We start from the raw sequence: 27,897 nt of genomic DNA on the forward strand, positions 1-27,897 counted from the left end.
ACTTTGTTCTTGGAAGGTAATTGGTTACAGATCTGTTGCACAAAAACTTCCCACTTCCCTTTTACCTGAGTTTAAGTTAAGTTTTATTGCACATTTAAACCTTTTCATTCCTTCACAAAGAACATCACATTCTTTTGCATCTAAAAAAAAAAAGAACTTCCACTATTCCACTTGAGATATTGTTAAAGATTTTTCTTTAAAGCTTTTATGAAATTTAGCCTTAAAACAATGGGTTTGCTCCTTTTATTTGGAGGCCTAACAGAAATAAAGGAAATAATTCTGGAAGTAATTTGGAAGCAATGAAAGAAGAAAAAGCTCTACTAAAGTAATGTTAGTTTTTATTCCCCCATAAGCCCTAAAATATACTTTAGTTTGAATAAAAACATAAAAAAAAGATCTTGTACACAACACAATATGTAATATCAGCAAATAAAACAAAAAATAATAATACAGAGGAATAAGGAGAGGGTACATAAATGATATAGAAATTACAAAAATTATCACAATATTCAAGAATCTTTCAATCTTCAAAGTTAAAATATAAAGTAAACATTTATTTGTAAATTAGAAAAATAAGATTAAAATGTGTATCTCCTTTAAATATATGCAAAATTATTGTTTAGAATTTATTATTATTCATTCTTTACGTAAACAAACGTTTGTAAACAGTACGCCGGAAGTTAAATTGCGGTGTATCATTTATATAGTTCCGCCACAGTGTGAAATATTTGTTCCTAGGAAACAAATACTGCTCTCACATCTCATCGTAATCCTGAGATGAGCCTCATCATCTCTTCTCTGACCGAATAGCGTCTTAAAAACTAAAATATGTCGCGAAAGTATTGTAAATCTTTTATAACGTTTGTTTTGTTATTTGTTTTTCACAGTTCCGCCATGTTGAGTCTATCGGCTCAGACAGCAGAAGGTAGGACTCTAACTGTCAATGTTGTGAAAATTAACCGACGATTATGCTAATAAATATAACATTTTTGATAAGATTGTATATAGAAGCAATAATTCAAGGTTCTGACTTATATTTCTGAATAAGTCAATTTATCGTCTTGTAATGTGACGCCATTTTTCATTAATATCTTAAGCTAGCTAATTTAAACGTATGTAAATGCGATAATATTTTTTCCCACTTAATAAAATAGGTAGTTGTTTACCACAGATATAAAGATCTGTATTATATCTTCTTTATAGATTATAAATACAGTTTTATGTTGTATTTTTGACTCTTCCCTAAAGTAGGTTTTTTAAATAAACAAGTTGGATAAAATATTAAAAAATTAACCCATATTTAATAGAAATCTGAAATGCACATTTGGTCAAGACTAAATAAAATAAAAACTAACAGATTATAATATATAGTGAAAAATGTTTATAAATATTCGTGGAGTGTAGTGTTGGCAAACCATATTTTTTGTAAAAGTTACGTACTGCAGCTTTAAGGCTGTGATGGGTTTTTGTAAAGGAACCCCTCTGTGAGATTCGTGTTTGAATTTTCCTGACTGAACCAAATTAGAAATGTTGAGTGAGGTATCTTCTGTTTTTCTTCAGGAACTGATGAGTCTCCTCAGGTTGTTCTGTCAGAGGAGTTGGAGAATAAACCCAGCTTTGTTGAGTCAGAGGAGTTGGACTCTTTGCCCAGAAGGCAGTTTAAGACGGCTGAAATCGCAGACGCGGTGATGGGGATTGAAACCCCGATCGATCCGTCTGACATCGAATCCCTGATTCCCAGGAATGTGAAGGACTTCCAGTCGGGCTTCTCTCCCCCCTGCGATGGGAATGGCGATCGGTGCGTCTCGCCTGCGCAGGCCGAAGACCTGGAGCTGCTGGAGGAGCCGGAAGCAGAATCAATGCAGCAGGTTCTTCAGCTGGAGCTCAGAAACTGAAATACAAGCTGCTGTGAAATGACTGAAGGGTTAGGGCTGAAAACATCACACAGAACCTTTATTTTTATTGTTTCACTTCCAGGTCACTCTGGAAATGGTTCCTGCAGAACTTCCAGCTGAAGAAGCGAACACCACAGAGACGGCAAAGACATATAAAGTGAACTGTGACAAGAGGAACGTCACAGGACTGGAGAGCTTCACCGTTCAGGTCCTCAACTCCTCACAGGTACTTCTTCCTGCCTCAGTGTGAAATCTGTCAAAATGCAAAAACACAAAACATCACCAAGTCACTTTGGTCTAGTTTCTAGTGAAAATATCTTAGTACATTTGAAATAAGACAAAACTAACTTAGAAGTAACTTTTCAGCAAGAAACAGGAGCTTGTTTCAAGTCAGTTATTTTTTAATATTGATGAAAAAGTTCTAGTTCCTCTTGCAGATGATTTCACTTATAACATGGGAAAAATGTCTTGTTTTAAGTTAAATCATCTGTCTATGTAACAAAACCTTTTTCTTTTATCTTGCTGAAAAGTTACTTGTAAGTTAGTTTTGTCTAATTTAAAATGTACTAAGATATTTGCAGTAGAAACTAAACAAAAATACTTGGCTAAATGTGTGTTTTTTGCTGTCATTTTCAATAGTTGATTTAATTTACTAAATGAAAAAGTCCATCCAAGCCGACCTGGAACGATTTAAAAATGTAGTCCCCCTCACTGGTAAGTCATGAATGAACTAATTAGACACATTTCTTTGGTTCATTTTCAGTAGCTGCAGCCAAGTTTGAAAACTGCTTTGGTTTCTAGTAATTAATACATGATAAATACGCCTGTCTGACAGACTGGAGTTGGTTAAAAGATCCTAAAACACAACATATCCTGTGATGATCTAAAGAAACAGTCAGATGATCTTTAATTGGATGTTGTTAGGATGTTGATGTGTAAACAGCTCGTATATTTTACAGAGATTGATCTGCTTGTTTTCTGTTCCAGCCAGTAAAACTTCAGAGGTTTTTACTGTAACTGAGCAGCAAGTGAGGATTTCCTCCTGTCTTTCAGGACCTGATGGATTTTCTCAACGCCAACAGCACAGAGTGCTCTGTGGTTCTGTTCTTCACAGCCTGGTGTCAGTTCTCAGCCAAACTGGCGCCGCACTTCAACGCCCTGCCACGCGTTTTTCCCAGCATGCATTTCCTGGCACTGGATGCCTCGCAGCACAGCAGGTGGATGTAACCTCTTTAGGGTGTAAAAACGTCTCATTTCCCTGCTGCGTCTCCGTTAGAAACACAGTTCATTTGAGTTTTATTTACTCCGTGGCTTAGTTTCCTTATGATTGTTGAGTTCAGTTTAAATAAACAGAGTTTGAGCCAAACTACAAACTAGACATTTTCTTCACAACAGATGAAATAATGAGCAACTTGTTCAGCAGGAATCAGTTTGTCTTGTATACAGAGTTGAGCTGAAAAAAAATGTATTTTTAGGAGTATTTTTACTACGCTGTACTTTTTACTTTTACTTAAGTAAAACTTCTGGATTTCCTTCCCACTGAATGAAAAACAAGCAGACTCACACCTGCAGTTTTTATTAGTTTCATATTTTCTTTATTGATAAAAACCTGATTTGGAAAATTTTTGTTTTGCCTCATTTTTTTCATTTTTGTTCCTTATATGATTTATTGTCATTTTGGTTCTTAAAATACCAAAATTTCCACTTAACTTTACATGTTTGTCCATCTGATAATGTAATTTTTAAATCTTAAATGATTGATAATTTGATCAGTTACTCAGTACTCGAGTAACTTTTTACCAAATACTTTTACTTGAGTAGAAACATGTTGAATTATTAATTATTTTGTACTACAACACTGTAACTTGACTTCCAAACACTAACTAACTGGTCATCGGACGTCATTAAATAATCGATTGGAATTCATTTTAATCTAATAAAGCTTTAATCGTAAGTCGATTATTTGCAAAGCTTTCTCTCGCAGTGCTGAAATTGATACAATAGTAATAATTAAATAGGGAACCATAACTTGTGTTTCTAGTTTCCATCTCTTGAACTTTTGTCCCGGTTGTGTTTCGCTGCCAGTCTCTCCACCAGGTTTGGGACGGTGGCCGTTCCCAACATCCTGCTGTTTCAGGGGGCCAAACCTATGGCTCGCTTCAACCACACGGACCGCACGCTGGAGATGCTCACCTCCTTCATCACCAACCAGACAGGTAGCGCGTGTAACGTGTAAAGAAATAAAATTTAGATAAACTAAAAGGTTAAAGCAGAATGTTTTGGCTTCAGGGTTTGAAGCGTGCCCCAACAGAGACGTGACAGAGGGAGACCGGATGGGGCCCCTGTCCAGCGTCCCGGTGAGAGGCATCGACTGGCTCCTCGTCTTGTCCATCCTCTTCATCAAAGCCTTCATCCTCTACGCCATCCTGCGGGCGGACAACCTGCGATGGGTCGTACCGGGACAGGAGCACGAACACCAGGACTGAAAACACAATAATCATACTGCAAAGTTTTTCATTCAAAAATGTTTCAGATTCAAATAAAATATGCAAAATATTGTGGTTTATGTTTTAAAAAATGGAAATATTTCATAGTTTTTTGAGTTGGTTTCCTCTCAGTAGAGGGCAATAATCTTAGAGTTCAAAGTTCAAATCACAGAAAGCAAATGTGACGCATGTTAGTCGCACCTCAATTTCTTTACAAACAAAAAAATAAAGTAGAAATATTTTACATGAATGCCTTCTTATGTATTCAAGAAAGAAACTCCATTTTCTAAGAATAATTTCATAAGTTGGGATTTTAGCAACAAAACAGACCAGAAATTAACTTAATATGCTTTTATTGTTTTCTGATCTGGATAAATTATATATATATATAAACTATACTGATATTTTTAACCTCCCTTACATCCTCATTTCCTGGCAGTTTTGTTGCTGAAATTCATTACTAATACACCTAGAAAATAAAATATACTTTATTGATCCCCTACAAAATTGCTTATTGCTTATTTTTAGAGAAGCTACTCCCATCCACAATGTTATTGGTGAATATAAATATACCATTAGTAATATAACAACACTAGTGTGAAATAAGTAAGTTAAATATGAATAAATAAAGTAAATTAATTGACTTAGCCTAAGTGTAAATAAATAAAATTATTTGGTGACCATTAGTTGTTCCCCTTGTGAGAATGAATGTTCTGAAATTAAAGGTCAGATGTAAAAGTAAAAAAAGTCAATTAAATGTTTCTACTGCTATACACAAATGATTTTAATAACTACGTGTATACATTTAGTTTTACTAGTTTTTGTGTAGGCTGACTCCTTTCGGGTGATTTTGATCAGGCAGTGAGGTGAACAGCTACGTTGAACGTGAGTCAGGACCTCGGAGGACGCACGTTTGCGCAGAACAGGTTGTAAAGGGTAAATGAAGTGAAACAGACATGTTTGCGTTAACGTCCGTCCTGAGGACGAGCAGCTTTCGGTCCTGCAGCCGGCTGAGCTGCCTAAGGAAACCTCCACTCCGCAGAATCTCCTCTAAAATGGTGAGAGCAACAGCCGCGGTTTTCTGTTAGCATTTATGCTAATTAGCGTCTTTAAGCTTCTTTAAGAGACGAGCGGGACGCCGGAGATGTTATCCCGACGGTGTTTCTTCATGGGGAAAGTTTGTAGAAGCAGCGGCGTATGTCGCATTCAGTTTGTGTCATGACGAAAAAACACATCCTTTTAATTACTCTAAATTTATTTTATTATTTTCTGTCATGTTAGTGTAACATTTATTTAAAATCTCTCCGGGCTTCTGTTAATTTTATAATATCGCGGAAGAGTTTGGGAATAAGGAACTAAATACACAATTTAAGAAACTTAGAGCGCGGTGACAAAGACATTTAAAATCGCCATATTAGGAGTTTATCACAATAAAATACAGAGAAACATGCATGACAAAGTAAATGCACTGTAACTGAAATAGTAGCTCAGATTTTATTAGAAAATGTGACCAGCAGCATCGACAGGTGCATAAACAGCCCCACCTGCTGGAGACCAAACAAACTGCACTCAGGTGTCCACAAAGTAAAACACGAATGGATCAAACAGGACAACAATATTACAATACATTTTTACTAATAACTGACACTTTAAAAAATAATCCATCGTTTAGGTTGGTGTTACAACATATCTAATAAGATCTCATGATGCAGCAGCTTCCAATTTATCAAAGGAGACACACAGTTGATCATAAATCTGTGCACTTTACTTAATTAATTTAAAGAATTACATTATCTTCTGTATCTCTAGATGCACATATACTGTAGAAAACTGCTTTAGCTTTCTCTTATAATGAAGAAATCAGATTATTGTAATCTAATTAACATTAAAGTTGAATCCAATTCCTTGCTATTTATTTTTGTTTTAGTTTGGTGAGCAAATTATTAAATTTGCACCAGTACATCTGCCACATCCTAATTGTTTTATTATGATCCTTGTAGCCAGATTGGTTTAAATATATGCTACTGATACAAAAAATATAAAAAAGAAATATTATTTAGACAAGTAATTTTAAATAAGTCCTGTAAATCTACCCTTTTATTGCAGTAATTTTAACCAAAACAGCATATATGTTATGTTTTATTTACAGAATAACTTAAGAGTCTTAGGAGTCTCATATAACAAATATCCTAAATAATTCAGATATTATTTGTGCAAACATTTCCTCATCACAAAAGCCTAAACAATATATCTTAACATGAAAAAAAAAATGTCTAAAATTTTATTTTTTTGGAAAGCACTGTAAACTGCAGAGGAAATCCCAAAATGAGCAGTGTTGCTCTGACAGCTGCCACCAGGCGTTTGCTGCTCTGCAGTTATAATTCTGAAGGAAATCCAGTAAAACTGAGCCTGAACTTGGTGGTCAAAATGTTTGATTTTAATAACTTGGAGTGGCTTGTTGTGTCCAGTCGTCAGACTCTCATTGGCTGAGCCCGACGGACCGGGATCAGCTGGTGACGGAGCTCCAGGCGACGGGCTGGATGGAGGTGGAGGACCGCGACGCCATCTTCAAGGAGCTGCACTTTAAAACGTTTAATCAGGTCTGTGGCTTTATGCTTGTTTTCATATTAATGTTGTTTTCATAATGTTTTTATTTGAATTTTTTACTAAAATGTTGAGTCAGAGGGCTGCAAACTCAAAAATCTGACATTTTTCTGATCAGTTAATGCACCATCACAGCAACACTCACTGAGTACAGAAGCTGAATGGATCAACTGTGAGGGATTGTTTTAATAAAATGTATTTTATTTGTTAGGAACAATGCATTCATGTGCAAAAATTAGCCAAAAGGCTTTTTTCATCTGTTGTCTCTTATTAATCCTAAATTTGTCCTGCTAAAAACAAATAAAGGCTATGAAATAACTTAACTACACTAGTTTTGTCAATAAATACAAAACCTACAATCAAAGCAATGAACTAACATCATAGTTATCATAGGAAGTGTAAAAAGTACAATTATACTTATCAAAGGTTAAAAAAGTAAAAAAAAAAAAATGGTGGTTTTACTTCTGTAAATCGTCGTTATTTTGCTTTTTTTAAAAATATTTTTTGCACTTTTGGCAATCCGTACCTGAATTTGTGCATTCATGTGAGTCGCGGAGAGATTTCTGTCAGCAGGAAACATGAAGGCTGAACATTAAACCACAAAGTTTAATCCGTTTCCACCTTGTGTCTGCATCAGCGCTGAAACGATTGGTCAAATTAATTGTGATTAATCAATAATTTAAGTAATCGTCAACTAATTTTGTAATCAATTAATTGTTAATGGAGTATACAAACTAAGAAAAAAACTGTTTGCTAAAAGAAAAACACACTTGTAGCCAATATTATGTCAAAACTACAAAAAATATACATTTTGCATTTAAGATAAAAACATTTTCTGTAATTTGTAGTTGAGGAGTTTTGGGTAGAACAGATTTATAAACGATTTTGTAACTTTAAATGTAAAATGTGAATACTTTTTGTACAGTTTTGTCTTTATCTCCTCTGAATGTTCTGTTCTTTCAGCAAATGGTCTTTTTAAAAAAAATCTGTATACTCCAGTTAATTAATCGATTACTAAATGAGTTGATGATTATTTCAGTAACCGATTCATCGTTTCAGCCCTTCTTTGGCCAGTAAAACATGTATATTTGGAGTCCTGCTGCATGCCTCTTGCAGTAAAATAAACAGAAAGTCTAACATAACTTTCTTGTTTTCTTTTTGATCAGCCTCTCGTTTAAAATCGTTTTTTAATTCATCTCAGGGCCACTTAGTGGACTTCCTCTAATCCGCCGTTAGCTGCTTCAGCCACTAACGCCGCCTGGTTTTACACTTCCTGCCGTTTGAAGTCGGAGGCGCGTACGGCCGTCCTCCCCCTCCGGATCCTCTTACCCGACACGTCAGGCCGCATTAGGCGGAGACTCGCCAGGCGGCCAGTTGGCAGCAATTTTGGTTTTGATCAGAATGATTTCTTTCACAAACAATGAAATTAGTTAAAATGTCTCATCTGGTTTGCAAACCACTAACAACCCGTCAGCCTGCAGTGGATGTCCCTCTCCTCTCCCTGTCGCTGCCTCTTCTCGTCTCTTGTTTCCTTCTGGAAGATGAGCTCATGTTGTTCCAATTTTGGTTGTTGGCGTCTCTCTGTTTTGTCTTGTGGGCCGTGTTTCGGTCCGGGGTGTTTTCACTCTCATGGCTTCACTTAAAGGGCTTTTAAAATGACGAGCGCTGACGAGGAGCGACATGCTGGCTGATTTCCATTCGCCACTTATCTGAAGACATCGAGTCCATGAAATCAGATCCCAGAAGAGTTTAGAATGGAAATAACAAACCTCCTTTTCTGCTTTGATGCGCCTCCTTATGTGATCACCAGGGGGCGCCAGAGCTGCAGTTAAAAAAAGCAACACGACATCTGTGCTCGTTTTTTAAACTGAAGTTACTCAGATTATTGCAAATGGAAAGTGTCATAATGTTTGTTGGTGGCAGTGAATTTGAGAAGGGATTTTTTTTTTGTATTTTTCTTACATCAAATTCCCGTTTAAGCAGGTTTGGGTGGTGAGGAGAATCCCTGCAACCACATGTGATTCTGCTCAGAAACATGCATGTTTTTCTGTTTTTGTTGTTTTAAGTTGCAGCCGCTGATGCTGTTTACACACAGTTTAAAGATCGGCCATCTGCTCGACGTTTCTGTGAATAAAGCAGAAACAGTCATGTGAAACGGCGGAGGTGAGCTGTGCATGCTCAACTGTTGTTACCTTAGCTGAGGTTGACAACAATGGCATTCCTTCATTTTCCCACATAAACTCGCTCCTGCAGCAGCTGCTGCAGCTGCTGAAGCTCCTGCAGCAGCTGCTGTGTTTCAAGTTTAACCTGTAAAGTCAACAAGGAAACTGAGGGATGTAAAAATCCACAATAACAAAAACTAAATGAAGTTTTTCTCCCAAGTCAAATCGAACTATTTTTTTTTTTTTTTTTACATAAAAAGTCAGATAAATATTAATAAGAACATATAATTAAAGAGATGAACAGCTTTCTTTAATGATTGCTTTGGTAATTTTTCTAAAAACATTTAATTTATTTAATTACATGTGTAATGAGGAAATTTATTGCTAATCGAATTTTCATAAAGCTGCACACAAAGGAAGGGTTAAAATTTAATACCTCAGACGTCCCAGTTGTAAAATTTTCTTACATTATTCATGAATCTATTTTATTTATTGTTTATGAAGCATATCTAAAATATTTGAAAGGAAATGAAAAGCTGAAATAATTTGTGCAATGCTACCTGACACGCTATTGGCTGTTGTCTAGACAGGAGCCAATCCAGGAGCAGCTTTTTCCCCTCAGCTCTGATTGGCTGAGATGAGATGACGTTAGCTTCTGCGCTAGCGCTGAAACGCTTTCAGCTTATTGCTGAATATTCAGGTAGATTTGGAGTCTGAATTATTAGAATCAATATTTTAATCTTTTTAGAATCCCCACAGCATGATTCTTCCTCCACCATGTTTCTATTATTTTAATCTTTTACATAACATTGAGACCTTTTGGTTCATTAAACTGCGTTTTATTGATATTAGGCCTGTAGGGGGCGCTGTTTAGTTCAATAGGTTAAAAATGGAAAGCGATGACCTTCGACCTTCAGCTCTGTTTGGACGTTTCGTCTCAATTAGTTTTAAATTTTGCTGCTTAAAATAAAATAATTCCTGAAGCTTTGTTGCCTTTTTATATTTATTAAGACAATCTGTTTGTTAGTTTAAAAGTTGTACAATAATTTCTATTTCTATTTTCTGTTTGTTTCCACAATTCTCAGAATATTATTTATGTATTCAATGAAATGTGGAGAATTTTAGTTTTCAATTATAGAAAAACTTAAAATAAAAAGTAAAAGAAAATAATCTTTACATTGGTGTGATCCTAGATATTTGTTGTTTTTTAATTAATTACATTTTTAGTAAACAACCACACTGGCCTATTATTTTTTTATCAGAACTCCTTTAAAATGTGACATTAATCTGCATCTCCAGTGTCTGTTTTATAATAAAAACTGTTTAGTGCAAACAGTAAAACAAAAACGCACCAACTGATTAATGTGAGATGGAAACTTTGCCAACATCAGAACCAACTCATTTTCCTGGAAAACAGAAAAAATAAAACACATTTTCTGCATGTTTCTTCAAGATCATAATTTGCAGTTATTATGTGAAAGAGAAAATCAAACCATCATTTGAAACCCTGAAGCAACATGTTCACACTTTGGTTCACCACAGACAACGACCGCATGAAGAGCAGCCAGAAAACTTTCTGTTCGTCCTGAGACTCTCGGGACGTCCGACCTCCTCCTCCTCCTCCTCCTCCTCCTCCTCCTCCTCCTCCTCCTCCTCCTATTCTCCCTGCAGCCTCCGTCTCTTTCTGCGGCAGTCGAATCCGTTTTCTGAGACGCTCCCGTTCGTGAATCTGATTCAGATTATTACTGAAACCTCAGATTACAAACAATAAATCAGTTTAATAATTTCACAATGAGAAATTAAACATGTTAATGTGATTGTAGCTCAGTTCAACTATAAAATAGATAAATTTGGTTTTTGTCAGCTTCCAGTCTCTGTGTGTGTGAAACTTAATCTTTCTACATATTTTTCAGTTTATTTAATGTAACTTGGAGTTTTAGTTACTTTGTTGTTTCATTCTTTTAGTTTTTCTCATTATTTTGGGTTAAAATTATTTTTAAAAATCTGGAATGAACAAATATAAATATAAAAGAATATTACTGTAACTCAATGAAAATATAATCTAAAATACATTTGAATAAAATATAAAAAAGTAGATGAATAAAACTAAAATATTTAAAATGGTCAAATAGTGAAAGTATTTAAGTTCACAAAATACTAAAATTATATAAAAACAAATTAACCAAAACAAAATTTAAATATTAAAAAACATAAAAGTTGGGAACATGAAATATTAATAAATATAAAAGTTCTAATAAGTTCAGATTTAAATACTGAAACAGATGAATCAATGTTTAGTAAATTGTCTGAATTCTGTAAAAATTCTGCAGATTTTTGATGATTTGCTGAACTGAACTTTATTCTCATGTGAGAGAAAAACGGCTCGTTGTTTTCCGAGTCGGTAAAACTTTACGTTTCCTGCAGATTGAAACTGATTTCTTTCTCTCTGACTTCGTCTCATTTTGTCTTTAAATATCCAGAGAAATCCATTTGTTTCTTTTTTACTTTTAATTGTAGTTTAGCTCTTAATGATGACTTTCCTCTTTAGCTCTGAGAATCGGCTTTGAGAAGCAAAATGCTCTTTATGTGGTTCTGTTTAGAAAAATAAACATCCAATAAACTCCTGAAGTTTCACAATGTTTGATTTTATTTTTTATCAAATTATTAAAAAAATTATCCTTTATGTTATGGAAAGACGGTCGGCCCTTTTCATAGAAGAACTTTAAAAACTGTCAGGTTTTTAAATTTTCTTAGAAAAACAGAACGCCTTCAGTCAGAGGCTTCTTCAAATTGACCGTAACACAGACTGCTACAGGAAATTTATCCTGCCAACAACCAGAATTAATATGAGTTGCATTTAATTTCTCTTTGGGATCAATAAAGTACCTTTGAATTTTACTTTGAATTTGGATTGAAGGTTTTTATTTTTCAAAAGCTGAAAATGTTCAACTTTTGAAACTGAAAAACTGAAAGTTTTTTCTACAAAATTCCTGAGATTAAATATTCAAAATTTCCACGTTTTTTCATGCACATTTTCCACTTTTGGAGCTCAGAAATGTCCATGTTTTTTCTAGAAAATCTCTGAAATAAATTTTAAAGAGTGTTGGTGGAGATTTGCTCCTATTTTCGGTCTGCCTGTCGTTAGCTGTCCGTCGCCGAGGTCCTGCTCAGCCAGCTGGCGGACGCTGGACGCTTATTTGGGGAGTGAAACATCAGAGGTGTGGTCATCATCCTCATCATGGGTGCAGCGTTCTCCCGTTTCGCGCCGCAGAGCGAAGGCGATGTGTGTAATGCGGCGGCGTAGGCCTGAGTGCGCGGTGTGAACGTGTCTGCCGGGGTTGGCAGGAGTCTGCAGCCACTTAGCCTGGCGAGGCGTTCCTAAGCCTCTGCAGCGCGCCGGGCGGCCGAAAGCCGATCTGTAAATAACAGACATGTGTTTGAAACCGAGTCCGCGGCCGCAACCAGAGCGAGAACAGCGCCTCGCTCCGACGTCAAATTATTTCATCCAGTGTTGTATGACAATCACGCTGTAATAGCTCCAAAACGGCGGCTGGTTCTGATTATTGGGGATGGAGGCTCTGCGTAACCTCACGTCAAATTATCTGAGTCTGACAGCTGCAGCTGCTGGAGACGGCTGAGGGACGGCCGCCTCGCCGGCTGACCCGCCGCCTGCCCAAGAGTGGCCCAAACAATACAAACGGCCTAAACAAAGCACTTTAAGAGGGAGAGCCCTTGACCTCTGTTGACTTGCTGGCTGGGAGTGGAGAGGCGGTTTTTATTTTCATCTGGGCCCAAGTGGAGGATGTTGAGATGCTTACTGGGCCTGACGGACCGCCGCCCGTCAGAACAGCATTCTGCTTTTTCAAAACTAATTTTAATCTTTTTCTATCTGTAGGGAGAGATTACAGGTGATTTTATTCTCATGAACTTTAAAATGTTTAAAATATTTTTCTTTGCAGAAAATTCACTTCCTGCAGTTTGTGCCTCAGCAGGCCTACAAATGTTTATGATAGAAATAATTGACATTTAATTTAGTGATCAATTAATCATTAATACAGACCAAAAAACACTCAGAGCCGTAACTAAGACAGAACTGGACAACTTATTTAATCATTTGCATTTAAGATAAAAAGAATCTTGATTGTAAAAATGTTCAAATCTCATAGTTTTAGTTTCACAACACAAGGAATAAAAATAGTTTTCCAATATTTTCGTTTCAGTCCCTGAAGTCAAAACTTTGCAGAACCAAATTTATCTGGGATGTTTCAGTTTTTCACATCTGAAACTTTTCATCAATTCTTTGATCAAGATCAGAATAAACACTTGAGCTGACTTTCAGTTCAGAGAACCCAAAAGTTTTCCTCCTTCAGTCCGGTCTACCCGGCTCTACTGGAACCAGAACATCTGCTCCACCTCCAGCTGCTGTGGTTCTGACTCAAACCAACCTGTTCCCCTCCTGGCCTGTGGGGGCGCTGCACAAAAACCTCTGAAGACACTGAGAGCTACTTCCTTCTTCACCAGATGGAAACAAGATGGAGGCGTCAGATTTTAGTGTTGGAGGATTTCTCTTTAGTCTTTGGCTGAAGACCAGGAGCCATTTCTGCTGCTAGCGCTAGGCTAACACGTTAGCTTTGGTTGTAGTTACCCAGAATGCCCTGCACTGTAGTCCACTTCCTGCTTTTGGAGTGGGCTCCGGTCCGCTTGGCGTTTCACATTCAAACCGAACCAGACCTGGAGGACCAGAGGTCAGAGGTCGATTGGGGTTCACACCTCCAAATCAGCCGGACTCGACTGGATTAAGTTGAAACTTAAAGAGCTTTTCAAGTTTTTAGAAACATTTTACTGTTGGACCATTTCTGGTGAAAACCTAAACGGACGTTTTTACTCAGAAAAGCTTCTGAATCTGAAATAATTGTGAGAAAGGCAGCAACGTTTTTTATTTTATTGAGCTGGTTCAGTTCGAGTCCGTCCGTTCCGGAGAGTCTAATGCGATGTGTCGGAGTCCAGAACTACAGAGCTGCTGGTGTTCTGAAGTGGGCCGGCGTGCAGGAGCCCGACCTGGTACCGCCGAACCGTTTCCTGTCACCCGGCTCCCAGCAGCCGTTCAGCCTGAGATCGGCCCAGAGACACCAGACTAGTTTGGGCAACACCTGACTCAGCCTGCTCCACCGCCTCCATTAGAGCCAATGAGCGCTGAGGGAAAGCAGAACGCCTCGCTCTGCAAATTGGAGCCTCTGGGGTCAAGTTGCAGGAATATGTCAATTACTTAAATTGATCAGGAGACGGTTTCCTTGATAACCAATTTGATCGAGCTGCCGATCGAGTTACACGCATAGCGGCACAAGGGAACCAAACAGGGCGTCTCAAAAATTGGGCCGCCACGCTAAAAACACTAAACCCAATTTCCTTTGTGAAGGTAATTCTGTTTGGTCCTGTCAGGTGGCGGATGGGGCCGCGGCCCGGCCCGTAAACAATGGCATTTCAGTTGATTTAATTAGGCACAGAGGAAGCATTTAGGGGCTTAATTGAGATTGCAGTGGGAAATTGCTCTGAAATAAGGCCTACCTGCGTTTCTTCCCCCTCTCTCTCTGGCCGGGGCGAGCAAGACGAGGGATTTCTCTCTCCTCTTTGTAGATAATTAGAATTACGGTAATCACTCCCTGGATGACCTGTGATTGGAGGGAGCCGCATACCAAAACCTGAGGACGGAGGCTACAGTAGGATTTATTCAGAGGCCGTCGCGCCGTGCTGCGCTGCGCTGCGTTGCGCCGCGCTGCGTCGCGATGTGCCGCGCCGTGCCGTGCCGTGCTGCGCTGCGTCGCGCTGCGCCGCGCCGCGCCACTCAGCTTTCACATTTCATCCAGACGTCGCCCAATTGGTCAGAAACCTGCAGAAATAAAGTTTCAGCTTCAGGATGTTTCTGTTCTAACAGGAAATGGATTAATTAGTTTGAACAAAACTCATTTTTATGGTTTTTTTATAACGATTTAGAGCGGCAACAAATGATTAATTCAAACCTTTATAATACAATACTAGAAATATATTACAAAAATACAAACAAACATTTTAAAATAAGAAAATAAACAGTTTTATTGCCTAAAATGAAATGATAAACGCAGCTTTCCCTTAGTGAATGTTTGAATCTGCAGCTAAAACCACATTTTTAACCTGAACGTGAGAAAACGGCGTGTAAATCTGATCGGTTTGTCATTTTGGGGATTCAATTATTGATTAATGGATAGGAAAATAAAAAATCTGAGATTTTTTAGGAGTTTTGTGTTGCACATATTTACAGGCAGTTTTTTTATTATTTAGATACAAAATGTTTATTTCTGGCTCAGCAGACGGTCTTTTCTTTTTCTCCACTTGTTGATTAATTGATTAGTAGATTAGTTGATGGTTGTGTTAATGATTGATTAATTTTAATGTAATTTTAGCTTTGCTGAGAATTTAAATCAGACATCTTTTAGTTTCTTTTTTTAAGTGTCGTGGTAGAAATATTTGGTTTTGCTGCTGAGGAACAGGAACGGTGCCGTTCTTCCAGCCCACTGTCGCCTTGTGCTTCAGTTAACGAACTATTGGACCAGAAACATTTTACCAATCAGAACACGATTAAATCTCAGATTAGGATTATTATTGGCTTGTTAGGGATTATTTGATATAATTTGAACCTTTTTGTCCTGTAAAAAATGACTGGTGCTACATAATTAATCTACACTGAAATAAATTAAAGTTTCCAAACTGGGATTCATATTTTTACTGTCAAAATTAAAAATGGATATTTTAACAAGCTGTAGTTATGTTTTATACTCAGATTAAAACATTTCAATCTCTGTTTACCAATTATGACTTTTAAAGACAAAAAATATGCAGAACACATTTTTAGGATATTTTTATTTATGAAAATAAATTAACTTCCTCATACTTGTTATTTATGTTGGTCTAGTTCATACATTTAAATGTGCTTCAGTTTGTCTAAATGTGAAAGTTGATTGTTGCAGGAAGTTGCAGGGAGTTTTAAAAACCTGCTGAGGAAACTGTACTATTCTCTGTTGTCCTTCCACTTAACTTTCTGTTAATGTGCTTAGACATTAGCAGTCAGCTGTTGTGGTTAGGTGGTCTGCTGGGCATGACTGCAGAGATTTCTGTTAAAAATCCTTTTATGTCTCATGATCATCTAGAAATATGAGTTTATATTTTTATTTTATATGAAATCCATAATCATCAAAATTAACAAAAACAGTGAAAACATAAAACTTTAACAGATCTTTCTGTAGAATTACTCCAATGTACTTTTCAATCTTTTACTTTAGATGATAAACCAGTGAAAAGTACATAATTTAGATTTTTATTAGTATTTTATGAACATAAAAGGCCTTATAAAGTATAAAGCCATAAAGTTTATTTTTCTCTCCAGGCTTTTGGCTTCATGTCTCGAGTCGCTCTGCAGGCGGAGAAGATGAACCATCATCCAGAGTGGTTCAACGTTTATAATAAGGTAAAACATTTAAATCAGTTACAGAACAAGACATTTTCTCTCTCTCTTGCTTTTGCTGTTGATCCTGTTTGGTTCTGTACAAATCGCAGAAACTCTGAGATGATCAACAGATTTTAAAAAACTAAAAAAACTAACTCTTTTTTTGAGAAATCTTTCCATCCAAACTCCTAAAATATTCTAAAGGTCAGAAATAAAAACATAAAAAAACTAGTTTCACCTGCAATCCTTTAGTTTTTCTCTTCAAACCTTTGCAGATATCCAGGACTGAAACGATTAATCAGATTACTCGATTATTGGAATACTCATCTGATTTAGTAATTGATCGATCGATTGCTAACAAGAGAAATGCACTCAGGGCAGCAATTAAGACAAAATTGTATAAACCTATACATTTTGGATTTAAGGTGGAAAATTTTTTTTTAATTTTTTTCACGTTATGTTTATTTTTAGCTGTTATTGCATTTTAGGATTTATTATAAAGTATTTCTACTTTTACTTGAGTGAAATTTCTGGATTTTCTTCCCACTGAATGAAAATCAAACATGTTTTAACCAGACAGACTCAGACACAAACCTGCAGCTTCTGTTAAAGTTTAACTGATTTTAAACATTTTATTTTATTTTTTGTTCTTTATATGAATTATTGTCATTTTGGTTCTTAAAATACTAAAATTTCCTTTACATTATGGTCTGTCTGATGATGTAATTTTTAAATATTAGATGATAATCTGACCAGCTACTCAGTACTAGAGTGGACTTTCTACAGAATACTTTTTACCTTTAGTTGAGTATAATTTTCCGGAGCTCTTCCCGCCTCGTCAGTGATTTTTCCTCGGAGGTAGAGAAGTGCGTGACGCAGCCGGTCGGTGAAAATCTCTGGGCATTAGGCTGAAGCCGCTGAATTACCGTGCGGTGCAGCGCGGCTCTTTAGGAGGAATGCTGCTCCTAATCCACTCTTTATTGAAGCGGCTGCAGGTCTCTGCGCTCTGCACCAGGCACTGGGAGGCAAACCTGAACAAAATACTTGATCCATTCTGAATTCATACTGAACATAAATAATGTTCTGCTCGGTTTTCATGATTCGCTGAAGTGTGAAGAAAAATCTCACTGGTTTAAGTTGCTCAGCTGATCGGGGGTGTACTTACTTTTCCACGGCTCCTCCAAACCTTCATGCAATCTCTAAAAACCTCAAAGCCCCCAGGATTTTCTGACGTGTGTTTAAAATAACAAACCAAGGTCTAGTTGAGTTTTTCTCAGCAGTTACAAACTCTGTTTCAGTAATCTTAGTATCAAAATAAAGCTAAAACTTTGGAGACTCAACCAGAAACGTAAATATGACTGCAGAATGTAAACCTTTTAGAAATATCATGAATAAAGAGACAAACACTTTGGAAACCAAAGATCCACATTATTTTGCTAAAATAAACTCGGTAACACTTTATTTGACAGGTTGTGAGTTAGATTGTCGTGACTCCGTCATAAACATGACATAACACCTTCATGAATATTTAAACTTTAAAATTATGTAGCTTTATGTTATTAAAGCTAAAGTTTAATCAGTAATACTTTTATAACAAATTTATGTCAGATCATGATTTATTAGTTAATGTCAAGTTGTCATAACAAAAACATTTTGAATAAAGTCAACTTTGTATTAAAAGCGCCATGATTTACCGAATGACACTTTATGACAACAGTCATAAATATTCATGAAGACTTTCTCATGTTCATCAGTTCAGGTGTTATGTTTATGATGGAGTCATGTCTCTTATTCACAACCCGTCAATAAAGTGTCGCCATAAACTCAAACGCATTTAGATGTTTAAGTAAAAATACTTTAACATTTTGCCTTTGGCACCATCTATAAAAACATCGATGCACCAATCCGATATCAATATCTGTATTGATCCTGATAATGAAAATTATAGAGTATCCTGACGGTGTCAGCAGCTCTGACTGAACAAGTTAAAGTTGTTTTTATATGTTTGACCAAAATGGTGGATCTGTTGGTGTATTTAAGTTATCAAACAAATTTGTAGTTCAGTGCATTTATGTCTGTGTAAAAGAATAAAATAAAAAGGTTCTGTATCAGTTGGTACTGAACCTCAGATATCTGTATGGAGAGAGAAAAACACTTTTTAAAATACCCACATTTGTTTTTTATTGAAATCCTAACCCTATAAAATATTAAGCGTTTAAAGTGTATTTTTTGTAATCCAGTGTAAAACAATAAAATAAAAGTTACTACAAATTTTGTCACATTTTAGGGAAAAAACACAAATTAAGCCACTTAAATATATATTTATTTTTGGCACTGCCTGAGCTCCATATGGGGTCTTTTTGTTGAAGATTTCTGCAGAACCTTGGACTTAAACTCAAACTCAAATACTTTTCATCAGCTTCTAGAAGAGTCTCGCGTTTCCATGGAAACCAAATGTGTTTATGTTTAACTGAGAGGAGGAGCAATAATGAAGGAAGAGAAGTTTAAGGCCTTGTTAACACGACACGATCTAATGAAAATTTAATTTTTGTTCCGTTTCTGTTATTACATTTACATGAAGACGTTCTAATTACAATCTTTGTTCACACAGTAACGATACATCGGAAACGTGTAATGCTCTCGCCACGCCACTAGGCGGTGCTAGGTTCTTTGAAACTAAGTGGCATGTGTTTTAAAAAAAAGTTCTACTTGAAGGCACGTCGGTTCGCGTTCCCCCACCGGGTTTCGTTCCCCCATCGGGTCCCGTTCCCCATCAGGTCCCGTTCCCCCATCGGGTTTCGTTCCCCCATCGGGTTTCGTTCCCTCATCGGGTCCCGTTCCCCCATCGGGTTTCGTTCCCCCATCGGGTTTCGTTCCCTCATCGGGTCCCGTTCCCCCATCGGGTTTCGTTCCCCCATCGGGTCCCGTTCCCCCATCGGGTCCCGTTCTCCCATCGGGTCCCGTTCCCCCAGATATTGGGGGAACCACACTGTGTGTGTCTGATTAGGGCGCAGTTGTAAAAAAGTGGGCTAACTTCTCTGAAACCCGTTGTTTGAGTTTTCACGGTGTCTGTAGTTCTCTAGATCAGAGCTGAACAAGCAGGCGTGTATTTTGCCGCCTTGGTGATGCGGAGCGATGAAGAGACGCTGAGGGAACCGGACCTGATGGGGGAACATGAACTGTAGCAACAGCAGCATTGTCAGCAGTTTCTTCTTCTGTGGATGGTAGGAAGCAGCTGTTTTGCGTCATGCTATGCATTAGCTAGAGATTCTCTGACAGAAAAGATCCATTTATTCTGTTTACAAGACAACGGTACCGGTACGTTCAGAACCACTGGACTCTGGAACTCGATTTCAATCTGTGCTGTTTCAGAGGAAACATTCGGTGGTTTCATGTAAATGTAGAGAACAAACCCAACAAAACGTCCATTTTCACCAGAAACTGTTGTCCTGTAAACAGGGCATAAATCTGCCCCCGTTGTGTCCTGGTTCTGCCCCGGTTCTGCCCTGGTTCTGGGCTTAAAGAAGTGGGTTTCTGAAGGTCTTTGAAAGATTTTCTTTTAATGTTTTCTGCTTATTTAGTGTTTTTGTTCCATCAAGGTTTTCAGAGGAAAACTGCTAACATTTTATTTACAAAAATGTCATGAAATGAAGAATAAAAACAGAAACCTGGTGGTTGAGTTTATTTAAAACTGGCATTTTATAAATAAATATAAAATTAAGAAGCGGTTTGAACAAAAGGTTTTTATTCTGTGTAGTAAATAACAGTTGGACGTTCTTTGACCCAATAAACATGTTTTCTGGTGTATAAATGTAAATATTGCGGCGCATTTATGTAAAAGCTGCAGAAACAAAGAGCCATTTTGAACATGTTTGTAACTGAAACCAGTGTGCTTCTGTTTCCTCAGGTCCAAATTACTCTGACCACTCATGACTGTGGAGGGATTTCTAAACGGGACGTCAAAATGGCCAAATTTATTGACAAAATTGCTCTTTCAATGTAATGTCTTCAGACGTTGTCCTGAAGTGTAATTTTTAGTAAGTAAGAGTTTTTCCACATCATCCTTTTGTTTACTATCAATAAAATGTGTGAAAATGGACCAAAATGAGGTTTTTCCTTCAGAGGCCTGTTCTGGTTTTTCGGGTGGAAAGATTGTAGATTTGATCCATTTTATCACCGACTGCCTGATTTTGGCAGCATTTCTCCTTGCAGAAGGTAATAAAATAAATTGCGAATACTTTTTCTGCGTAGGACTTGGCAGGAAACGACTTGTTCCTGACTCCGTCCTCCTACAGTCGTATTTTTTTGTTTTGGCTTCGCAGGTTGGAGCAAAGCGAAGGACCCCTTGAACTTTCCCTCTTTTTATGTATTTATTGGGATTCTTTGATAGACCAACACAAAGTGGTGCAGAACTGTGAAGTGGAAGAAAAATGATTTTTCATTCTTGATTTTTACATTTGCATTCAATCACTTTCACTTCCATTCCTGTAAATAATTTCTGGGGCAAACAATTGGATAAACTGCATGAAACATCATCTTAAACTGTTATTCTGCTGGTTGGGAAAAATCTGACTGTAGAATATAAAATTTGAGTCTTTTCAGGATTAAATCTGGATTAAAGCAGCTTTTCACTCGTTTTATTCACCAACCTGGTTTCATCACATGCAGATGAAACTGGAACAACTTGGAGAAAAATGTTTTCAAAACTTTAATCACATTTTTTAATAGATTTCATTTAAACATTTCAAACACAAATGTTCCAGATTTTATCATTTATGTTTTAACGTATCGTAGAAATTTACACCTGATATTTTACACTCATTTTTTAAAACTTGCTTAAGTTGAAAAGAAGAAGAATTTTTTTTATTTGTCTCATGCTTTGATCTTGGAGTTTAACTTCAGGATGACAGGAAAATGTCCATGAAACAGATCCACGTGTTTGAGTTTTTCTTTATTATGAAGCCAAATGTTTTTTATTTATGTCTTGGAGACAAAAAGATAAACTAACTGCAGCGTTTCACGTTTGGCACAACATCTGCTTGCTGCTTGTTTTCCTTAATCTCGCTCCTGTCCCTCCGGCCAAAAGGCAGCAACAATCTATCTTTACTACTAGAAACACAAAAATAAAGAAATGGTTTTAAATGAGTTCATCAGTCACAGATAATTATTTAAAAAGCCAAATCCAGATTTTAATCTGAGAACATTGGATTTACGATTACAGTACGAAACATTTAAACTTTCTGCTTGTGTTGATCTAAACACTGAAAGCAGATTTAATTCTTTCACCCCCTCCCTCAGTTATGAGCCACAAAATAACTTGGACCTTTTCAGTCCTTTATTTTGGGAAGGTGATCAACGTTACGGCGGCGGCAGCAGATTACCTGGTGCTGTTTACAGTAACCAGAGTAAAAGATGAACGTTAGCATTAGGCTAACAGGCCGGCAATAGACAGGAATTCTTAAACATTGTGAGTATTTAGCAGTAAAATAAACTTACACTTACCTTCATGAACGCACAATACTGAACCTGATTAGATCCGTGTGTCGCATCTAAATACGTCCGGGTGGAAACCAGACATCCACCCACAAACCCCAGTTTTTCTGAGATTGGAGTGAAGACCTGAGCATCATCTGCATAATTATCATATCTGATCTTATTCCTGTCAGTAATCCGAGCTGGTCGGAGCTTCTAGATATTAAATAACATGGACTCCAGGACAGAACCCTGAGGAACCCCACATGTGATTTCTGTCAGAAGTTACTTATTAACACAAAGAACTTCCTGTTCTTCAGGTTCTGTTAGGGGTCAGACTTTCAGAATATTTACATAAATTATGTAATTTGTATGGTCACAAAATGTTCTGCTTTTTCCCCCATTGTTTCATCGGTTGCTGTACATGTCGGCTCATCTGTGAACATTTTCATTTATTTTTGTGAACAGAAATCAGACAAATGTTTTTGTTCTTCCCAAGCCGACGCGCCTTCATGAAAACAGAACCAGTGAGTTCAGGTGTTTTTAATGGTTTCCAGTTCATGCAGCTCATCTGTATTGTTTCAACTGAACACATGTTCTTCTTGTCCCTAATTCAAACAGAAGAGCCAAATGTTCACTGGTTGCCAGTTAAAATGCTGGTTTCCATAATGATGATACCAGGATGGGAAAGAAGAGATCAGAGTTCTGTTACGACAGAAAATCTGCAACATTTTCAGATTTATTATGTCTATGTGCAATTATTAATTATGTTACATCACGTTTTTATTGTCTTCTAGCCTACTTCATGTTGTCAGACATGTTCTATTAAAATGAAGAGAAACTAAACCGTCTCAAAAAATTAATCACATTTAAGTCATTATTTAATAAAGAAGTTTGGGTTTATACACAGCAAACAGTGTTTGGATTGTTTATTGTGTTGAAAGACACATTTTTTATTTTCTCATTTAGTGAAAATCTGTGTGAGAGAAAACACTGACAGCAGCACGTTAAAGAGGAAGAGTCACATTTTGGACATTTTCCTATTTCCATTTCAGCCTGTGATTAAAAACACTCATCTGTTTCTTGGCAATAAGTTTGTTGTGATTTTTGGTGTCTGGAAAACGAGCCGTTTCTAAAACTTCCAGAGTGTAGCAATCCCTGGTTTTCCTTTGTACAATGGCTGCTGGAAAAGACGAGAGTTTAGTTGCTGCAGTCTGGTTGGTTGTGCAGGAGGCTCCACCAATGCTTCTCAAAGACGTACAGTTTTATAACTGCCCACCTGTTTGCAGCCATTTTGTTGTGAGTGTAACCGGTGAGTTGGGGGCGTGGCCAGCAGCAGCTTGTCTAGATTTAAAGCGACAGAGACCCTAAAATGCTCAGACTGAAATCTTAGAATGATTTGGTGCTACAAATGTAGTACAGATGTTTTGTTTAGGCCGTAGATCTGTCCTGACCTGGTTAGGAAGCAGAAAGAATCACCTTTAAATCTGAAGCTGATTATTAAAGTCTTACTGCATTTCTTCATTGTTTAGCAACAGAAACATTTAATTTACAGTTTTTATTTCTCTTTCACTTTATTTTTTTAAACTTCTTCAGCAAACTTTTTCACAATGAGAGTTAAATATTCTGCACATGTAATTTGCAAGTTATCCCCGTCCAACTGGTTCTGTATATTATAAGTAACTTTAGGTAAGTGAAGCTGTTTTCATCAGTATATTTCCTTCACTTCTCTTAGAAACTTCACTTCTCGCTCCAAAGCGAAGAAGCTCTGGATCTAAAGAGACGTCAGGTCAGTTTGAATTTTTATTTGTAATCATTGATGCTGATCTGACTGTAAAACTTTAACATGTAACTTTTTACCAGAACAGAAAATTAGAGCTTCATATGTTTGGAAACATTTTCCTTTAAACATGATGAGTCGTTAATTTCATGTTGCTGAAATAAAGCAGAGTATCCAGAGTTACCGGACCGAGCTGAGCCGGACCGGTCCAGATGAGGCTCCTTCATGTAATTGGCCTCAGCTGATGGCCAGAAGCTGCTACTGGCCAAGTCAGCCCTCCATTAGTGAGCTCCCTGCTTTCTGCCCCCTTAATCCAGTTTGGGCTCCAGCTACTAATTCTGCAACGCCAGCAGTCCGTCTAACACACACACACCCCCACACATACACACACCCACACACACACAGTGAGAGCAGAGCGACTGCAGGAGCAGAGGGGAGGAAATGACACGCTGTGATTTGTTTTGTCTTTAGGATGAGTAAAATAATTCTCGTCAGCATAAATGTCCGGCCGGCCCGCGGAGCAGGAACTGCAGGGAGTTATTTACACCAGAGAGCAGAAACCACAAGCACATTAGAGGCTCTCTGGGTTCCTTCCAAGCGGCCGCGGAGCCAGATGGCCGCCATATATCTGCTGCTCCAGGGTCCGGCCTCCGGCACCGCCGGACGGCTGAAGTGGCTGCGATGTGACGGCGAGGCTTTCTGAATCCACCTGGACTGAGGTCCGTTTGGAGCCTTCAGGGCAGCAGCGGCCGGCGCTGAGCGCGGAGCTTTGGCTGTTTCTGCTGCTGGAGGTCACTGAGCGCCAAGCGTCCAGAAAGCTGCAGCCTGATGTTCAGCTCTGAATTTACAGCCTTTCAAAGGTTTTTATGTTTTCCTCTCATTACGGCCAAAAACATGAATCTATTAAACTGAGATTTTAGTTGAGAACATGAAAATAAAAAATGCATTTTACGTTTTAATTTACGATTAGAGATCTGTAAAGTGTGGTGTGCATTTGAATTCAGCCTTTAATTTGGACGTTTTATGCAAAATTCACATTTTGAACATTTTTATTTTTCCATTTTGGTCTCAACTGTTTCCAAAAACAGAACAAGAGATTAAAATAAAAACCCGGTGGGTTTTTGGCAATACCTTCATGATTTTTGGTGTCTGGAAAATAAGCCGTTTCAAAAACCTCCAGATTGTTGAATCACATTGAAGGGCACTGAGCTGTTACCTAGCAACCACAACCCAGCCTGCTGCCTAGCAACCCCAGCTGATCTACAGTGTTTGGCCAGATAGTTTTCCCACCGTACAATGGCTGCTGGAGGAGACAAGAGTTTAGCTGTTGACTTGCTGCATTCTGGTTGGTTGTGCAGGAGGCTGCACTAATGCTTTTCAAACATGTTCGATTGTATAATAGCATATCTGTTTGCAGCCATTTTCATGTGAGTGTAAACTTTGTGTTGGGGGCGTGGCCAACAGCAGCTTGTCTGGATTTAAAGCGACAGAGACCCTAAAACAGCTCAGACTGAAATCTGACTATCTGAGAATAATTTAGTGAAGTGAATGTGATGAACATGTTTTGTGTCGACCTTAGAGTGATCCTGACCAGTTAAAGGAAGCGTAGACCTGGTGTTCTGCTGCCTGAACGACTCGGAGGTTTCTTAGCATGAAAAACAGTAGAGGTCAGGGTCAAAGTTCAAACCAGAGTTAGTTCATAAAACAATTCCCCAAGCTTTGAAGATTTCACAGATCACTGTTCCTCTGGTGGAAATGGAAAGACTGCAGCACAAATGCAAACCTTGTAGCTGAATGAAAGAAGAGCGATAACTAGAGAAACATCCCAGAGGCCGAAGGTCACTGAGGACGAGCTGCAGAAATCAGACAGAGGAACAGCTGCTGGTTCTGCTCTGGTGTGGAGCCTCACTCAGCCCACTGCTGGTCAGCTGGACGGATTTGAACGTCTATTTTATCTCAAGGCTCCTTCAGCTTTAACATGGTTGGAGCAGCAGCACCACAGAGCCGCTGATGGGACACGCGACTCGCTGCTCAGTGTTTGGGTCGCTGTTGGCTGACAGTCCCAACATGGCGGGTCATGTTGGTCACGTGACCCCAGGTGTGAATCGCTGAGGAGACGAGTTGATGCTGCTGAGTTAGAAAGAGAAAATCTGCGATCAGATCCTGTTCAGCGTCTTCAAGAGACTTTCTGTTGTCCTTCAGACTCTCAGATCTGATCTCTGGAACACAGCTTCAGTGGAAACTAGAGATCAGTCTGCCCTCTGACCTGACCCCTGGGTTCCACAGTGGGCCTTCTAGCAGCTGCAGAACATTTCCAGAACCAGAGACTAAAGTCTCAGATCAGAGAAACTCATCCAGGCTTTAGTTTCTCTTTAGTGGCTTTGATTCCTGCAGCAGCGTCTTCACAGGTGTGATTGACAACCCAACGGTCCAGAAAGCTGCTGCTGGAGTTCTGACTAGAACCAGGAGGATAGAGACACCACCCGGTTCTACACCACCTAGCTCTACACCACCCGGTTCTAAGGTTGATCAGATTCTCTTTGCTGCATTTTACTGATAAAAACTGAGATAAATATAACTTTTCTATAGCAAAGCTAAATGCATGTTGACGTTGACGTTACTGGAAACAGCAACAGCTGGTTCTACAAATTATTGACCTGCAGAACATTGTATTTTTTTGTGAAAAATGTTGAGTTTTGTGTATTTTCTGCCAGTTTCATGTGTGCTTGTTGTTTGTGCTGCAGCAGCTGCATCTTATCTCACAGTAAGTAGATCAATAAATCCTGGACTGAAGCTCCTGTTGCTCTTTACTGCTCCAGTTTTCAGCCTGTTGCGTCTGCAGGAATGTGCTGAACAATAAGTCGATGCTGCTCCTCTGGAGAAAACGCCCTGAAAGCCGCTGGCTCGGCGCCGTCACAGGATGACAGAATCAAATATTCGGCACAACGCCGCCGCTCACTGAGCTGCAGCCGGCAGCCACTGCACTCGTTTTACTCTCTCGTGGAAAAGTTTTGATCTGCTGGAGGAAAACGGAAATGAGACAAAAAAGATGATTTTTCCCAGTAAACTGAGTAACCCAGTAACGGTGCCTTTTAACTGGTTTATCATTTTCTAATGATGTTTTATTTTGGGAAATTCCTCCAACATGTTCAGCGCTGAGCCAGCAGTAAAACTTTCCCTCTGATAAATCAGTCTTAGTGTTTTACTTCCTTATAATATCACTTTCTTTAAATTTCTACATTTATCTGCAGTTTTCTGATTCGCTAGTTGAATCTGTGATATTTTTCATCTCATAATGATCTTATGTTGAATAAAGGTAATAAAACCAGATCAGCTCTCTGCTGCCTCTGATCCCTAAATGACGGTCATGTCGACTTCGTCAGGTGCTGCAGCTCAAACACAGAGCTGCATGGAGTCACAACATTTTCTTATGACTCGTATAATTACAGTGATTCATGCTGCTGGACTCGGGTTCTGAACGGCAAACTTCTGTTTTCAAACAGAACCATCAGATTCATAAATTAGAGGGTAAAATAGCTGCACAGGCTAAATGTTGGTTCATTAAATCATCTAATGCTGTTATCATGTCAACTGAGGGAACAACCATAATAAAACATAACACCATCCAATTACTCTGGATTCATTCATTCACTTTGTGCAACAACTCAGACCTGAAACTTTCATGGAGGAAAATTATATCTTCTAATCACCTGAGAAGATTAATTTCTGTTTGGATTAGGAATAAATCTGTGGAGCATCTATTCAGATTACACTGCAAAAACTCAAAACCTCGCCAAGTAGTTTGGTTTAGTTTCTACCTCAGTTCACTTGACATAAAACAAAAATAACTTAAGTAACTTTTCTGTAAGTAAATAGATTTAGATTTAATGTTGATTTAGCAGATTTTTCACTTATAACAAGATATTTGTTCCATTTTATAAGTGAAATAATCTACCAGTGGAACTGGTATGTTTTAAATCAATATTAAGGGATTATTGACTTTATGTTGATCAAAAATTAA

At 37.9% G+C, this 27,897-nt stretch overlaps 2 protein-coding genes across 9 annotated transcripts; both read left to right on the plus strand.

The window, feature by feature from the left end:
- The first annotated feature begins 700 nt into the window (after nucleotides 1-700).
- On the plus strand, nucleotides 701-4,473 carry txndc15 (thioredoxin domain containing 15). The gene is made up of 6 exons (XM_028032295.1): nucleotides 701-925; nucleotides 1,561-1,868; nucleotides 1,978-2,121; nucleotides 2,949-3,112; nucleotides 3,981-4,111; nucleotides 4,185-4,473. Exons 1-6 carry the CDS (start codon nucleotides 829-831, stop codon nucleotides 4,379-4,381), a joined length of 1,041 nt encoding a protein of 346 aa, XP_027888096.1. The 5' UTR covers nucleotides 701-828; the 3' UTR covers nucleotides 4,382-4,473.
- A 770-nt stretch (nucleotides 4,474-5,243) lies between these two features.
- LOC114153628 (pterin-4-alpha-carbinolamine dehydratase 2) lies at nucleotides 5,244-27,505 on the plus strand. 8 transcript variants are annotated; one of them, XR_003597359.1, is made up of 6 exons: nucleotides 5,246-5,439; nucleotides 6,850-6,981; nucleotides 16,565-16,645; nucleotides 20,532-20,661; nucleotides 23,832-23,885; nucleotides 24,348-25,451. XR_003597359.1 is itself a non-coding variant. In XM_028032302.1 (5 exons), exons 1-5 carry the CDS (start codon nucleotides 5,338-5,340, stop codon nucleotides 26,288-26,290), a joined length of 375 nt encoding a protein of 124 aa, XP_027888103.1. In that variant the 5' UTR covers nucleotides 5,244-5,337; the 3' UTR covers nucleotides 26,291-27,505. The 8 variants fall into 8 exon arrangements, 6 of the variants coding, with proteins under 6 accessions (XP_027888103.1, XP_027888102.1, XP_027888101.1 ...); XM_028032302.1 differs by lacking the exons at nucleotides 20,532-20,661; nucleotides 24,348-25,451 and adding an exon at nucleotides 26,285-27,505 and having other exon boundaries at nucleotides 5,244-5,439; XM_028032301.1 differs by lacking the exon at nucleotides 20,532-20,661 and having other exon boundaries at nucleotides 5,244-5,439.
- The last annotated feature ends 392 nt before the right edge of the window (nucleotides 27,506-27,897 follow it).

The sequence above is a fragment of the Xiphophorus couchianus genome, chromosome 11 (assembly GCF_001444195.1).
Source record: "Xiphophorus couchianus chromosome 11, X_couchianus-1.0, whole genome shotgun sequence".
Lineage (NCBI taxonomy): Eukaryota > Metazoa > Chordata > Actinopteri > Cyprinodontiformes > Poeciliidae > Xiphophorus > Xiphophorus couchianus.

What these genes read in the sequence shown, in the direction of transcription:
- txndc15 (XM_028032295.1), top strand. Translation starts at nt 829, where the DNA reads ATGTCGCGAAAGTATTGTAAATCTTTTATAACGTTTGTTTTGTTATTT. An exon ending in AGGTCCTCAACTCCTCACAG is followed by an intron (nt 2,122 to 2,948) that starts GTACTTCTTCCT and finishes CCTGTCTTTCAG; the next exon opens with GACCTGATGGATTTTCTCAA. An exon ending in CTTCATCACCAACCAGACAG is followed by an intron (nt 4,112 to 4,184) that starts GTAGCGCGTGTA and finishes TTTTGGCTTCAG; the next exon opens with GGTTTGAAGCGTGCCCCAAC.
- LOC114153628 (XM_028032299.1), top strand. Translation starts at nt 5,338, where the DNA reads ATGTTTGCGTTAACGTCCGTCCTGAGGACGAGCAGCTTTCGGTCCTGC. An exon ending in GCAGAATCTCCTCTAAAATG is followed by an intron (nt 5,440 to 6,849) that starts GTGAGAGCAACA and finishes TGTTGTGTCCAG; the next exon opens with TCGTCAGACTCTCATTGGCT. An exon ending in ACTTTAAAACGTTTAATCAG is followed by an intron (nt 6,982 to 16,564) that starts GTCTGTGGCTTT and finishes TTTTCTCTCCAG; the next exon opens with GCTTTTGGCTTCATGTCTCG.